General features: G+C 33.7%; 1 protein-coding gene across 2 annotated transcripts in view; it reads right to left on the bottom strand.

The window, feature by feature from the left end:
- LOC143084814 (la-related protein 1B-like) overlaps positions 1 to 12,001 on the bottom strand; it is a 51,041-nt gene extending 39,040 nt beyond the window's left edge. The window contains exon 1 of one of the 2 annotated variants that reach the window (XM_076260869.1): positions 11,119 to 12,001. In XM_076260869.1, coding sequence (XP_076116984.1) covers positions 11,119 to 11,419 — 301 coding nt within the window. In that variant the 5' untranslated portion in view covers positions 11,420 to 12,001. Of the gene's footprint in view, positions 1 to 1,067; positions 1,153 to 11,118 lie in introns of those variants that run through there. The other variant, XM_076260870.1, reaches the window with a different exon arrangement.
- Positions 12,002 to 17,502: the final 5,501 nt, after the last annotated feature.

The following is a 17,502-nucleotide window of genomic DNA, read 5'->3' as shown; positions in this document are numbered from 1 at the left end:
AAGCAGTCATCAAAAACTATGAGTTAATCAATTTTGTCTGTGAACTATCCATGTAGGTTTTACACAAAATATCCCAAAAATACTAAATTCAATAAAATCAACATAACAAAGTATTAAAACCAACAAGAATTATCTGAAAGCATTTTAGCTTCTGTCTGATTTCCGATTTTCTTACCATTTCTCTCAGATGTAGGACAATTACTTGCACATTAACTCTTTGTTCATTTTCAAGTCAAGGCAGTCATCATAACTATAAGACAATTTGACAGATAAAGTAAACTTAAAGGAAAAACCCTGTTACATTCATGTTTACAGAGACAAATTTAGGGAGGATGAGGCAGGATGCTCTTGGGGAGCAGGAAATATGGTTAATACAAACATTTTTTACAAGTCCCACTTCTTTCATTCTTGTCTTGTTGGGGGACGTTTTATCAAAAACCTGAATCTGCATGTCAAATGCATAAAGGAATCAAAAACCTGAATCTGCATGTCAAATGTATAAAGGAAGGAAGAAGACATATCAACTGGTGATTATTCTGTACAGGAGTGATACATGTACATAGAAACATTGTCAGATGTGGCATGTCTTCTTCCAATAAACAACTCTCTAGGTCACATTTGTCTTTTAGACCAAATACGATGCAAGATAAAGATGATGACATATATGTGAATTAAGTTAACTAGAGTCAAGCTTGTATACAACAATGATCAGGTTAAAGTATGAATGATATATTGGACCATATTGGCGTTACATTGTAGATGTTAGCATATGGACAACAATTCCATGCTTTCCAAAGTTAGTAGAGTACTTATTTTAGCAGCAGTTCACTTGTTTTTATAGTGAAGTAGAATGTTGTCAGTGCAAATAATATTTTTGTACAGCTTTCAAGATTTCACAAACCCTTCAGTCAAAATAGTTCTGCATGTACTGGATTGGAGCTGACCACCTGTCAAATTCTCACAATATAGTTCTATCACAATCAATAAATACACTGTCAGTCCATCAGAACTCAAATGTAACATGTGGTAATCTAGTATAACCAATCAAATATAGGATAAACATTTACCTCACAGCAAAATCAAACTCTGCAGCAAATATTTTGTCACCTGTACGTTGCATTGTTCATGTATATCTTATTTTGGTCACATGACCACAACATATATGTAGATAACACAAGATATGTTGACCTAATAAATGTACATGTATCATTTTGCAACTTGGATAGGAATATCAGACTTTTAAAATAAGTTTGAAAATTACTGGCCTGTCACAAATATTGCAAACTTCAATTAAATGAGACTTCATAAAACCTATTAATAATGGTGTATACATGTAGTATGGAAATCCATGTTTTCCTGAAATGTAGGAGTGGTCAACCAAAACTGTATATAAGAACAGAGATCCAATGTCCACTCCATTGCACATATATATAGATTTAGATTTTTAAGGGTTTTTTTACAAATATTTTAAAAAATAATTTGAGTTGATTTGATTTATGATGTTTTAATGCCACTTTTAAGCACAGCATTTAGGCTATTTCGTGGCGTCCCGTTTTTATTGGTGGAGGAGGCCAGAGTGCCCAGAGAAAACCACAGACCTTGGATAGGAAAACCGACTATCCTAGTCAATTAAGATTGGAGTCGAGTGCACTCACACAAGCGTGGTTCGAACTCACAACCTCAGTGTTGACTGGCTAGTGCAGAGCTCCAGATAAGCTGCGTATTTGCGTGATCACGCAATACAAATAATAAAAAACCCAATGCAATTGCCCATTGCAGGGTTCAATAACCCAATTAGTTCAAAGGAAAACCCAATTATATGCCAAAACCATGAGTTCTCAACCCTTTTATTGGCTACCATTTGTGTTATTAACCCTTATCTGTTTACAGTCATTGCGTAAACTATTTTTATAATATTTATAATTGGAAATTTCCTTTCGTTCTAAAAATAGATCCCTGCATCAAGTAGCTGAAATGGGTATCTGTTCAAGTTTTCTGTTGCTCAATAGGTACACGTGTTTTTGAAAACATTTCGATCTTCTCGGCGTTTATCCAATTAGCGTGTGTCATGTAGTCATATTTTTTTCGCATTGCTCGGGATTTATCATAACATACATTGAATTAAAACGTAAGTGTTTGTCCGGTAAATTTTTTAAAAATATTGAATAGAAGCATGTTTTCTGCTTCTTATGAAAAGCTGAGGGAAAGTTATGATGATAACAAGACTCAGCCAGTGTTTTTAGGAATCGAAGTGTCCATCGAACACACGGGCGTGTGTGCGATACCTTAACGAAAACATTTCTAATAAAAACAGGGTTTCCTCAAAAACGAAATCAGTTGGAAAAAGTGAAAGGCCAAATCTATTATGACATGATAAAGCATCAGAAACCAAAAGTTCTAATAAAAGACAACTAAACCCAGATTTATGAAAATTGGAATAAAACAAAAACATTCAAGTATGAGAGTTTATATACTATTTTTTCTTCATTTTACGGTTAATTAATGAATACACACACAGGCACTGGTCTCCGAATTTATTATATAAAGGTACATGTATAAGACGAGTGCCTGTGAATACTCGTTTATATGACAAAATACAAAACAGGCAGAAGGTTTGAAACGGAACACAAATTAAACCTACAATTGCTCCTCAGTGAATAAACCAAATAAAATAGCTAGCAAATAACCCTAACCCTAAACCAAATAAAACAGCTAAACAAAAGAAACATATTTAAGATGGAAAAAAATCTAGGGTTGATATTGCCTAAATATTCAATATTGTGTTGATGAAAAAACCCAATACATAAAGGAGCTTGGTGGTGAAAAACCCAATTTGATATTAACATGAGGGGTGAATTGGAATTGATAATGCAATTAAAAAACTTTATCACCCAATTATATAAGAAAATGGTGGGTAAAAAAACCCAATTTGTGAATTCTTATCTGGAGCTCTGCTAGTGGTTACAGTAGTAACTACTTACACCACTCTGCCACCAATGCCCCTTTTAAGAAATAAAAGCTTGAAAGCCTAATTCAATATAATTAATATTTCTGTGGACATGCATGTATCTTTTTTGAAATATTCAATCAGCACTAATTTTCAAACTTTCTGAGACATTGCTTAAACTTTTAAAAAATGGTGCAATAATTGTTCACATGAAAGTGCTTTTGATGAAATTTTCCATGTATAATTAGTATATTTTAGGGCTTCACTCATTTTAAACAAGCTGATCAGCACCAATTTTCTCAGACATTACTGCTATAGACCATTTGATATTAAATTGAAATAAATGGGGAATGTCCATGAAACAAAGATGATGCCCCCACTTGCATGTAACATTATAAAGGGACATAACTAACAGGGTTCGACACTAACGGTAGTCCGGTAGTCCGGTGCCCCCCCAAAATCTAGGAGGACTACCAAAACATGGTTAATCAGTAGTCCTATTGACCACCTGGAAATTTGTATATGGTCTGGCTATTTCAATGCTAAAAATTGGCATAAAAGTCCTCCCAATTATGTTTACATTATTCAAAGACAGTGATGGCATTTGGAAGAACGTAAATTTTATATTGTTATTATGAAAGCACTTTTAAGATCCAGATTTCTGATCAGAATCTTCACAGTGTTTGTAACACATGGGATTTTCAATGTAAAATGAAAATGTCTGATAACCAAAATGTGAAGAAACTGCAGAATAGACAGCAAAGGTCAGCAATAAAAACGTAGGTGTCAGAGATAAAAAAAAATACTTCCCAAATTTGGATAAACAAATTATTACCCCCAAAAAAAGAAACAGGAAGAGTTAGTTTGAAAAAAAAGCCAACAATATTTTTGGTGGCTTTCTTATTAAAAAAAAACCATATATGCATGTCATTCAAAATGGTATTAAAGGCATTTTGTTTTAGCAACATATCCACTGAATTGCTTTCAACAGTGATGATGAAGTTGACCTCTAGTTCACAAACAAAGACATTGTATCACTACAAGAAAAATCTTATAAACTGTTTGAAGAATTAATGAAAACTTTTGACTTTTTTATCCTTTTTTTCTAAATAATCCTGGAATAAAAGGTCAAATAACTCCACCTAACAAGACCTTAGAAATTTCCAGATTGCAGATTTTGCATTTCATTTTTCAAAATTTTCTGATGGTAAAAGTTCAGGAGTAATAAAATTTATTCACTGAATGTCAACTTTAATTTATCTGAAAAAAAAACAAAATATTTTCAAAACTCAAATGAACATTTGTGTGCTTTTGAGGTGCTCAGATGGCAGGAAATTGCATCTTATTTCGAAAAATTTTCACGGGGGGGCATGCCCCAAAACCCCCTAGCTAATTCGGGCCGCGTTGCAGCCCTCAACGGTGATAGAGGTGGACTACCAGGACTACCCAAAATTTTTCCTTGGTAGTCCGGTGGACTACATCACCTCTAATGTTAGTGTCAAACCCTGACTAAATGATAAGAGAGACACTATCCAAATCCACATTTGATCCAATTTTAAGGTTTGGGGTAATAAGCATTATGAAAAATATTCATAATATTTGGTTGAGACAAACTAAGAACATCATGAAAATTCACCAATTTTGCATTTGTAAAAGGACATAACTCTAAAACCTGTAACTGCTACCCCACCAAAAATTCAGACTTGATCTGTGTTTTACTTTTTTGTGGTAATTGTGTATAGTTTGGAAACATTTAGTTAAGGCAAACTAAAGTTGTAGGATGGAAATGAAAAAATCAGGATTTTTTAAAGATTTTTTAAAGGGTCTTAACTCAGGAAAGTTAAAAGTGACACCATTCAAAGACTAAGTTTCAAACTCCTTCTTATTCTGTGTTTTGTGGTCATAATTATAAGCATTGAGTACATACATGATATATAAGTTTCATAACGTTTATGATGAAGCAAACAAAAGTAAATGATGAATGGAAACCAATTTTCAGGACGTACAGACACAGAGGGACAAAGGTCAAATTTAATGTCTGCTATGGTAGGGGTGAATAAATAATCTGGCCAAATCTGGATAGCACCAACAAGACCAGACCAACAGAAACACATTTTGATACATTACTAAAATCTATAAACAGACATAACTTCTAGTGCTGAAAGTGTTATTAAACAATCAATCTATCAATGGACAATTAACCTTTGTATTCCAGATGACAATACGCTGTTTACTGGAGACATCCCTTCATTATTTGCTGATGAAAAAAAAATCTTATAACAATTTGATACCAATAAAATATATATTAGTATTTAAATATTGAAACAATAGTTAATTGGATCAAATCCTAAGGAAAGTTGATCACTCTTCACTAATGACTTCTATCAGTTTTGTTATTGATTTGTCACATGGCATTATGTCTTAACATACTGTGAAAATTCATGACATTTCAGCACATCGAGATCATTTATTTTTTATGGTTACCCAGGTTACTTCCTTAAAGAGGAGACTAAATTATAGAACATCCACACAAGAAAATATACTTGAAAGACACAAATTTCTGCAACTTTCAATTCGTATTATCTAAAAATTTAGGTTTGTCAAAATTTAACATTATCTACTCTTTGATAATGGAGGATTTTTTGCATTTGCAGTTCATAATGAGAATTTGTTCAAATTGAAAAATGTCCTTCCTGAAACTTTAAAAAGTATTTTTTCAATTGGTCTTTGAAAATGTAAAAAAAAAAACATCCAAGCATTCTGTGTGTATTGCCATGCAATACAACAACAACACATAGTCCCCAACAGTTTAAAAATTCTTTGAATTAAAACAAAATTCTATCTTGATCTATAACTTTTTTACAAGTATCAAGTCAATATCCTCAATCATCATGAAAAAAAGTGTTGAAAACTGATTGTTTGAGTGAAATTTCTCAAGTCCAAGGACCATAACTCTGCACATAATCACACATAAATCGAAATTGATTTGTGACTTGTCATAATTAAACTATATACTAATTATCAAATCAATGACAAACCAGATACTCCGCAGGGTGCAGCTTTGTACGACCGCAGAGGTTCAACCCTGAACAGTTGGGACGAGTATGAACACAACATTCAAGCTGGATTCAGCTCTTAATTTGGATTGTGATTAAATAGTTGACACAGCATAGGTTTCTGACACAGAATGTATGTGGTCTAATGAACTTAAAAAAAAAATTTTGGCCTTTGAGCAATTCACTATGCTGTTGAATATTAATCCTCTCAAAAAAATGTTTGAAGAAATTTTCTTTTTATTTATGAAATCTGAAATGAGAAAAATTTACCCCCCCCCCCTTTTTTTTCTCACATCTCCCTTTCCCTTATTCCAAAACTGATCTCCATTCAAATTTCTAATGGAGTTTGCAACAATAACTACTCATTTAAATACATCATAAAATATTAAAATGTAAAAAAAGTGATGGTAATCACTGAATGGTAAAGATTGTTTTAATTTATATGTTGGTAGTAAAAGCGAACATACATTGTATATTGTATAAAACAATGATTTAAGTTGAATCAATTACTATTCTGGACAAAGAAAGATAACCCCAATTTTCAAAGAATATTTCATAAAAACTGTGCAATTGAAAATTTCTTGCTATTGCGCAATATTGTGCAATTAGATATTTCTTGCTATTGTGCAATACTGTGCAATTGAAGATTTCTTGCTATTGCACAATACTATGCAATTGAAGATTTCTTGCTATTGCACAATACTGTGCAATTGAAAATTTCTTGCTATTGCACAATACTGTGCAATTGAAGATTTCTTGCTATTGCGCAATACTGTGCAATTGAAAATTTCTTGCTATTGCACAATACCAGGGGTCACCACACCAGGCGAAGTGAGCGACAAAGTCGCTCTAGGTCTCCCCACTTCGCTCTAGAGAAGCTCCAGGGAGAAGTTTATGTCGCCCTCGATTTTCAGTAAAATTCCCCAATGTCGCCTCATGATTATTGAGAAATTCTCGATTCAAACGTAAATGACCGATATTAAAATACAAAGCATGTTTTCCCCAAATTCAGAACTGATTTCTCCGGGATAGTAACATACTTCAACATAAAAATTGCTTTACTGGGTATACTACAAGCAAGAAAAAAGAAAAATCTCGATTTTGTTATGATTGTTTATTGTCCGCCATCTTTGTTATTGAAAATTGTAGATGGCGCTATTTCATCTTTTCAACTCTCATCATTTACCTAATCCATATTGATATGTACTATTAATTTTGATTTTCTTATATTTACTGACAATATGTGATGCCCCATAAAAAATTTCATATTTCTTTTCAAAAACGGAATATTATCAACTGGTATCCGCTTGTATTTTTGCTATGTACGTAGTTTAGTACACTGCCGGGAACCAACACAACGATTATAAACTACAAAACGCAGTCGGTTTTTCGTTCAGGATTTTGTTTTACAGACTGATACATGTGCTTTGTTTCAGCTAAAGGTCCTTTAAACAGTATTTCAATGAATATCTGCTCATTAATTTGATTAGGATTGGCAATATTTACTTCCAAAGTCGTATATTTTTGAAAAATATAAAGTAAGAATTTTTGACGCGGATCGCACCGTATTTGTTTTTGATTTACAAGTACCTATTCAAATCCGGTTATGAAAAATACGACTTTTCCGATATGACTTTTTGTGATTTAGACTTAATTGCCTGTTAATCGTTAATTACTTAGTACGTTTAACCACTTTAGGTGTTTAAGAATCAATTACATACATTTCTAACGGCAAGTTGATTTTGGAAATCGGCATTTCCATGGAAATAACTCAAACATGTGCGATTACATGTACACGATTTGAAATTTATAACAGTTTCACTTTACGTTTTCAACACATGTCAAACAGTTTTCTCTCTAGATTTCTTATTAAATATTATTTAATAACAAATACATTTTTGAATCATGATCTTAGCTATGAAAGACAGTGAAACCGTATTTTAACTTTTCTTAATTGATAATTATTTTTGTTTTAAAAGGTTCTTAGACTTGGTTTAATTTTAAAATCTTTGAAATACAGCATAATTTGATCCATGTCAAATCTTCAATTCATCCAGACCTACCAGAATAAATATAATAGCTCTTATGCCATTAACTTATGGTCCTTATGTCATGATATTTTTTGACAATTTTCATAGGTACACATGTAAATAAAAAAGTATTTCAGACTACAAGCATGGCAAGACAAGGACTTACAAAATGTACTTCCTTAGCAATTGTCATGCAAAAATGATTCAAATACAGTTAACTCTGGTTGTCTCGAACTCGGTTGACTCGAAATTTCGGATGAGTCGAAGTTTTCACGTGGTTCCGAACTTTATTCCATACAAAAGTATGTAATTCGACTCCTGATGAGTCGAAATTGGATGAGTCGAAATTTCGGTTGAGTCGAACTAAATTTACGGTCCCAAGGTTAACAAAAGCATTCAAAAATCATTTTTTATCTCGAACTAATACACATATGTCAAAACATGACCTCCGGGATTTAAATGGATTGAAGAGTTAATCTGACAATACACGTGTAATTAAATTTCCGGTCACTGACCACTGTATTGATTTATGACATGCTATTTCCATGAGTGTTTTCCTAAGATTATCTTTTGTAGAATTTTTATAAATAATTAGTGATAAATTGTTAATGTTCATGAAAAAGTATTTTAATTGTTTACAAAACAATTAATTTGTGATTTACACTAATGAGCTTGGGTGTGTATAAAGTGAGGATTATGGCTTCCGTTGATGATCACCTAAAAACTACTCAAACGGCGTCTTTAATCTTATTATATGTTCTTTTGAAAACAAAGAGTGAGATAAAACAAAATGAATAGAAATCAAAATTTTCTTAAATCTCTTGTATCCGAGAATAAACAATTTTGTCAGCTATCAGCGACCTGAATTACGAAACTGTCGATTGGAAATTACTCTCTTGGAAAGCCATAGGATTTTTTTTTTAATTGAAACAATTGAATTAGTAAAAATAACAGTCATTATAATAATAAAAGACTGTGACATACAAATACATCGATCTGATACTAGAATATCGATCCCCTTGTCATATTCACCCGGATTTATTTTAGCTTTACCAAGCTAAGCAAGAGTTGTGTCCCTTAGATTGTCGAACTTCCGGTGTTCGTTTGAGTCGAACTACGTGTATCTCGAAATATTTCTCTGGTCCGGCTGACTTCGACATAACGAGAGTCGACTGTAGTAACAAACAGACAAAAAGGATAGATTCTTTGAAGATTTTGTTTATAAAAAGTATTAACGCGATCTGTCGATTTTCCCTGAAGTCTCCCTGTTGGGCCTTCACTTCTCCTTGAAGTCTCCCTGTTGGGTCTTCACTTCTCCCTGTTTTGCTGCCAGGGAGAAGTGACTTCTCCCTATAATTTTGAAGTGTGGTGACCCCTGCAATACTTAATATAATAATGTTGGACCCCGATTTGGACCAACTTGAAAACTGGGCCCAAAATCAAAAATCTAAGTACATGTTTAGATTCAGCATATCGAAGAACCCCAAGAACTCAATTTTTGTTAAAAATCAAGTTTAATTTTGGACCCTTTGGACCTTATGTAGACAAATTTGAAAACAGGGCCAAAACTTAAGAATCTGTATACACGGTTAGATTTGGCATATCAAAGAACCCCAATAATTCATTTTTTAATGAAAATAAACAAAGTTTAATTTTGGACCCTTTTGGCCCCTAATTCGTTGGGACCAAAATTCGCAAAATCAATCCAAACCTTCCTTTTGTGGTCATAAACCTTGTGTTAATATTTCATAGATTTCTATAAACTAATAGTAAAGTTATTGTGCAAAAACCAAGAAAAATGCTTATTTGGGACCTTTTTTTTGCCCCTAATTCCTAATTCCCAACCTTCCTTTTATGGTCATTAACCTTGTGTTTAAATTTCATAGATTTCTATTTACTTTTACTAAAGTTAGGGTGTGAAAACCAAATGTCTTCGGACGACGACGTACTACCAATATACGACCAAAAAATTTTCAATTTTTGCGGTCCTATAAAAACAGTGCGGAAAAATTATAATTTTAGTGAATTTTTTAGGTTAAAGGACCATACATGTAACTCGTCGCACAATTTTGTTAGACCAAAACAAATTTTGCCTTTAACTGTAACTTGTCACGATCAAACAATAAACCAAATATCAAATTAAAATCTTTCAGTATGAAGAGGAAGTGTGGAAAACTGATTTGCCAGACTTGTCATACAACTTGCAGGCTAACATGGCATGAGAAAATATGAAATTCTCATCGAGCACATGTCGCCATTTACAGTTTGGAAAGGACCACTAGTGATTCACCTGTAATTCAGTGGTTGTTGTTTATGTGTTACATATTTGTTTTTCGTTCATTTTTTTACATAAATAAGGCCGTTAGTTTTCTCGTTTGAATTGTTTTACATTGTCTTATCGGGGCCTTTTATAGCTCACTATACGGTATGGGCTTTGCTCATTGTTGAAGGCCGTATGGTGACCTATAGTTGTTAATGTCTGTGTCATTTTGGTCTTTTGTGGATAGTTGTCTCATTGGCTATTATATATGCACCACATCTTCTTTTTTATATACATGTAAATGAGGTAATCACATGAAACAGTACACCAGTGGCGGACCCAGAAATTTTCACAAGAAAGGAGGCCACTGAAAGCCTAAGCAGAGACCTGCTCAAGTCATGCTTCAGTGATTCACTAAATACATGTATGTATATCAACCAAAGATGCTATTAGTTACATGTACCTGTGATTTCCATGTGAAATCTGGTTCACCATTAGTCTCACAAGTAATAATAGTCATTTCTTTTCGCTGACGGGGCAGGACCTTTTTCAAGATTGAGTGTTTTAAAGCTCGGGATTTCGGGATTGGTCCTTTCAGGATTGGAGAATCCTTTTTTCAAAATTTTGGGATGTCAGGATTTAAATTTCTTTAAATTTGGGACCTCAGGATTAATCATTTCATGTATTAAGCTGTGATTTCGGGATAAGGACCCCTCCAACCCAACACACCTCTCTAGGAACGTTACCAGCACCTTTCTGAATACAACATGTACAACTTACAAGTGTAGGGCTTTATTTTCTAATGTTAACTAACATATTATTTACCTGTTGGTTTTTTAACAATCTTGACTGGTGGACTGGTTGGTTGTTTATTCCAAGGGTTTGACTTAGGAAGAGGGGCTTCAACATAATTTTTATTGTCAAATTTCTTCACTTTAGTCTTCTCCTTTTCAGATTTTTCATCTTCAACCGCAGTTTCGTTTTCCATATTTTCATCTGTCCCCTGTTTTGGTGGACTCTCCTCATTATTATTAACTGTGGTGCCAGAGTCTACTCTTTCCTCTGAGGCCATGTTGTCAGATTGAAAATGTTCACTGGGAGCATTTGACCCTACAGCTGTAGCCATGTCTGCAACTCCCTTCGAAATGTTTCCACAAAATATTTTATTATTATTGTTGTAACAGACGATTATGCATCAGTCCATCGCGGAGCAATACAATATTTCAAATTAACAGTAACAAGTAATAGTGAAAAGCTAAAAGTATTTCGTCGACAATATGCAAAAATTATCTCCAACACAGAGCCTCGTTTTAAATCTAGTCAACAGAACGTGTCTATTTACAGATTTTTTGTGCACAACGATTAAGTCGACGTTGACACCAGTTTAAACAAATTTTAAAAGGTTCTCCAATATGAAATCTACAAGAAAACTTTCTTTACAATACTAAAAAGCTCAAATTCATCTACAATACGATTTTTAAAATCAAAAGATGTGAAGCCACGTTGTCTGCAAGAGCACAATGTTTACATTTGAAATAAAACAAACTGATATGAATTTTTCCTTCTGACGATAATTTTAAATCCTAACACCAGTTCTGAGTGTAACAAACCCGATGACAACCAATTATCTACGAAAACTTGCAGGCTAACATGGCATGAGAAAATATGAAATTCTCATCGAGCACATGTCGCCATTTACAGTTTGGAAAGGACCACGCATGTGTGGGAATCGAATTAAATCACATATATCACGTTGAATCATCATCGTTACAGCGCTTAAATAGAAAACATAAAAGTATTATCTTTCAAAAAAACTTGTGGGCTGTGCTCCCCTCTGTTAAAAGGTAGTAGTCTCAAAATTATATATGACATCCATTACATGTAAAAAAAAAAATCTTTTAACTAGAAAGCTCTGATTCTTTTTAAAATTTGTATTGAAAATAAATACAGTACAGAAAAAAGTTTTCTATTTTAAGAAATTATTTTTTTTTTGGGGGGGGGGGGGGATTATAAGTTTAACTCGAACAATTTCAATTTAACAAGGATTTGTATAGTAAAAATAGAAAACATAAAAGTATTATCTTTCAAAAAGCTTGTCGGGTATGCTTAGTTCGAAGTCCGCTACTAGTCTAGATGCTACTAGTAGTGCACTTCGTCTTGTGTAATATAACATAGAAGTCTTAAACTAATATGACACCCATTACATACAAAAAAATCTCTGAAGCTAAAAGGCGCTGTTTTTTTTTTTTTTTTTAATTTCTATTAAAGATACCACAGAAAAGAGTTTTTTTTTTCTATTTTATGATTAATGTTTTTTTTTTATTTTATTGAGTGGGGGATGCGTCTTACTCGAACAATTTCAAATCATGCCAAGAAATCCTCGCTAAAAATTCCGGTCGACCCCCTACGGCAGTCATTAGTAGCTAAAGATTTGATTTCATTGAAGAAATTAATTTATGACCTTCATGTACGTGTCGCTTAGAACACAGCCATATACCAAATGGTCAATATTAATCATCCATGTAATTTGCTCTATGGGGTGTTTGCAGAATTTCAACGGAGGCAATTTCTTGGCATGGGAGAAAGGAAGAAAGACCAATCACAATTTGTCCTATATTTGTTTTTCTCTTTTTAAATTACATAAAAAAATAACCCTTTCAAATATAGAGTTCATAAGATACAAATATCAGTCCCTGTGGACCCCCCCTCCCCCTTTTATTTGTGCTCTCTATTTTCAACCCTCGAATTAAGCTTTCGAATCTAATTAAAATTAAAACCTTGCTTTCTAACCAATCTATTCATGTACCGGACCGGCAACTTTCTTTATTTAATACGAAAATCTACAGTGCCGTTATACACATGCATGTTGTTTGCTTGGAGTCTCCGCCCGAAAAGAAAGAAATAGTCGAACTCCAAGATATTATATTCCTACATCACGTGATTTTTACCATGTGGAGCTTACATTTGAATAAATACCGAATATGGAAAGTGAAACTACAATTCAAAACATAAAGTCGGAAGGCACAAATAAGAAAAAGAAAAGTTTTTTTGGCAAAAGGTGCAGGTAAATTCTCTCCGTGTTCAAAATATACATGAAATATTTGCCACTGCCCCTTTTCTGTTCTATGAATTCTAACCCTGAGTTTTCTATCTGTTATCAGTAAATAATAAGGACACAACCTTACAGTGTGAGTAGATTTCATGCACATACTTACAAATTTATATATTATACTCTATAGTATTACCTTTCCAGTCAAATTTAATGGCAGACGAATTTTAGCCGTGTAATTACTGGTTTTTAAATAATATTTTTGGGGGAATTTTACTTTTTATAGATGAATTTTTGATATATCACGTCGAACTTTCAAGTCAAAACATGCGTCAGCGTCAATCTGTTATATTTAAATGCGGAGTTTGGCATCACAGTTGAAACACTATCAAGTCACAAATTCGTTGACTGAAGGTATTTTGCTTGGTTCACCGTGTAAACAGATTTTACATTCCAACTGGGACAAGTTGAACTTTGACAAATACATACAAAAGACTACTAGTATCCAGAAATTGGTATGATGTCCATGAAAATCACAAAAGCGAGACATAGCTTCATCTTTCCATGGACTTCTAAAACATCTAAGTTAAACCTAGGGTCAAAGAATGTTTCACTGCAAATACTGCCTTTGTCTTCACATTGAATTTACTGTTTAAAGGACATTTTTTCCCCTTCTTACCCATCTGACAGGGGAAGGAGACTTTAATGATTACTTTCAGCATGGAAGTAATATTTAAATATTACTTCCATGCTTTCAGTCACAATACTTCATAATTTAGAAACCTTTTCAGTAGTAGGGGAAGGGGAAGTGGGGGTTCTGGCGACCTTTTGCTAATGTTAAACTTATGAGAGAGGATACCCATGAGGATACCCTCTGACGTCATCATTAAGTATTACGACACTAATTAATTAATTTCTTTAGATAAGGTCATTATAAAGTGTTACTAATTACGTTTTATTTTTATTGGATAATGTACAGATGTGTATGTGCATGTGTATTCGTGTGTGTGTGTGTGTGTGTTTGAACCAGTAGGTCCAGCCAACATCATAGTGAATGAATGATGTAATACCACATTTTTTGGCGGCGGAGGAGATGGTGGTGGCGGCGGCGGCGGCGGCGGATATGCATCATTGGTCTGTGGATATGGTTGACTGATTCTGTGTTTGTTTCTTTGGTGTCGCAATACTTAATGATGACGTCAGAGGGTATCCTCACTGAGTATCCTCATGGGTATCCTCTCCCATAGGTTTAAAATTAGCAAAAAGTCGCCAGAACCCCCACTTCCCCTACTACTCTTTTCATTCAGATAACGCGTCCATATTTGTTGAGATTCAACAAGAGTGCACACGCTGAAACGTCTCGCCTGTTTTAATTATCTCTTGAATTATGTTGAAAGTGTACAATATGAAGTGTTTGCAAAAAGTATCACATAAAATTCACATTAGCAATTTTCTAAAAAAAATGCATTCACAGTCAGATGAACCATGTTGGTGAGCATGCGAGACAAAAATCAAACTGACTTCAAATTTGATTATCAAGAAAATATATTTTTCACTTTTTTCAGTGGAACGATTACTTTTGGTTACTACACAATATGTATATGTGCAAGTAAGTGCCATTCTATTGTAATGAAAAATTAAAAACGGTGGAAAAGCAAACAAATATAATTTAACCTCCTTTTGTCTACATGTATTGTTAGCTTAAAATAAAAGATTATCAAAGATTCATGTTTATGTTGTGCTGTTATGCCACTGTCCCGGGTTAGTGGACGGTTGAGCGTTCACGGCCGTGACATGTTCAATCCCATCGAATTCTTTATGTACCGATCCCAAGTACACCAGGAGCCTGTAGTAAAGTGGTTGTCGTTTGTTCATGTCTGTCTCTGTTTTTTTCGTATATTGCCGTTTTATTATAAATTAGGCCGTTATAGTTTTCTCATTTGAATTGTTTCACATTTTTCATGTCTTGGCCTTTTATAGCCGACTGTACGATATAGTTGTGTTTTTCTGATTGTTGAAGGCAATATGGTGGCATTATAATTGCCTAATACCACTCCATTTAAACTCTGGTGGATAAAGTTGACTTATCGTTAATCGTACCCCCTCTCCTCATTTTTATATTATATATTTGTTTACGTAAGACGAGCGTTTCATCTACATTAGACCTACCAATGGCGCTCGAATTTTACGGAACACTAAATGGGCTATGTCAAAAAATATATTCTCTTTCTGCCGTGCACATTTGCAGATTTTTATCTATTTTCAATTTTTGCGTAGAAAAATACATAAAAAATGCTTTACTAATATGATAGCGATTCTCCGTATTCAGCGTTTTTCTGCTGTAAATACTTCCCTTACGTGCCGTGTTAAAAATTGACACGTGTCCTTTCGTCACTGAACAGTAACAGGGACGTATATTTGCGACAACAGGAAAGACAAATGACTGCCGTAACAGGAAAGACAATATACATGTACAATGTTAGGATAGTATGAAAAAGTTACTAGTTCTTTTTTGCAAATATATAGTTTTAAATCCTTTCATAAATACATGAATTCGTATTGCCATAGTCAAGAATGTATAGATGCAACTAAAAATTGTGTTACGAATTTACAGTTTAAGAAGGTTAAATATTTCTACAGTTATATATTTTTCGAAACCTCTATGAAATTCCAATTTAATCTTTTTATCGTTGAAAACTGTATCTAAAATCATCCTTTATCCTTGGTTGCTATCAGACGCTTTATCTGTACCTTTGTAGCTAGTGGGTGCTCTCTTCAAGGTCCGCGTTGGAAGTATAAATCATAGTGGGTAGCTATTCAGTTCAAGTTGTAACCGACCGTGCAAGGGCTGTATAGCCAGTTAAGGTCGTTATAAACTTCCATTTGTTCTTCAAGTTGTCATTTGTACCGAAGACAGCAGACAGTGAACATCGGAAAGGAAGTAGTTTATAGCAGGCAGATGGTTTATTTGAAGTAAAGTGAAGTGCTTGGAACCTGCGGACAGAATATAGAAAGGGCTGAGATTGTTGGTTCGGTACAGATTGTCAAAACAGGGCTGGTGCTAAGGGTTTGCGTCTCACATCTCCCACTATTACAGTGAGTGTTTGCTGACATACCATGCGTTAGTGCTGCCTTGTTGTTCAGACAGTTATAGACATGTTTATTAAATAAAGTTTCATACGAAAGTTTGCACCAGTTTTGCCCGTTTGATACACAAAGGTTTAGCCCCGTTTTATACATTTAGGTTTCAGCTCGTTTGATACATTTCGGTTCAGTCCCATTTTATACATTTAGGTTTCAGCCCGTTTGATACATCAAGGTTTAGCCCTGTTTATACATTTAGGTTTCAGACCCGTTCCATACATCTAGATTTCAGACCAGTTCCAAACATTTATGTTTCAAACCAGTTCCAAACATTTAGGTTTCAGACCAGTTCCAAACATTTCGGTTTCAGACAATAGTTCCAAACCGTCTGACCAGTTTCATACATTTAGGTTTCAGACCCGTTCCATACATTTAGGTTTCAGACCAGTTTCATACATTTATGTTTCAAACCAGTTTCATACATTTAGGTTTCAGACTATAGTTTCAAACAGTTGGTTTAAACAGTATCGAAATAAAAGGGTTTTAACCAGTTTTAATTCAACAGGTTCGGGTTAGGGTGATAGGTGTTGAAATTCGTTTTATGTAGTATTGTATTTGTTTCATATTTGATATTGATATTGTAACTTTTTTGTTGACCTTAGAATGTTTGAATTGCTTTTCAAATCCCAGGAAACTGGTACGAACCCGAGGATAAAAATATCTAAACGTCCCCGCCCGGTTACACGTTACAATTGGTTACAATTTTAATTTGAAATATATTAGTTCCGACTTCGATATCCGTATATAATGTCAGTGTCCATTATAAATCTATTGGGCAGTATAATAGTGGCGTATATTTTCTTTATACTACATTACAAGAATAAATTTTCCTATTGTAAACTTATCATTTTCATTTAAAATATCATACAGATATTGGCTAATCAAATATATTTTTTAAAGCAGTATGTTGGGCTAATCTGCAGAATATAATATTGGATCAGTGGTAATAAACTGATATCATTCACAGAATGTATTGAATCAGTGGTTATTAACTGATGTCACCAACAGAATATATT

Source organism: Mytilus galloprovincialis, chromosome 8, assembly GCF_965363235.1.
Source record: "Mytilus galloprovincialis chromosome 8, xbMytGall1.hap1.1, whole genome shotgun sequence".
NCBI classification, from domain to species: domain Eukaryota; kingdom Metazoa; phylum Mollusca; class Bivalvia; order Mytilida; family Mytilidae; genus Mytilus; species Mytilus galloprovincialis.
Note: the sequence above shows the minus strand (reverse complement) of the source record. Positions and strands in the feature narration are given on the sequence as shown.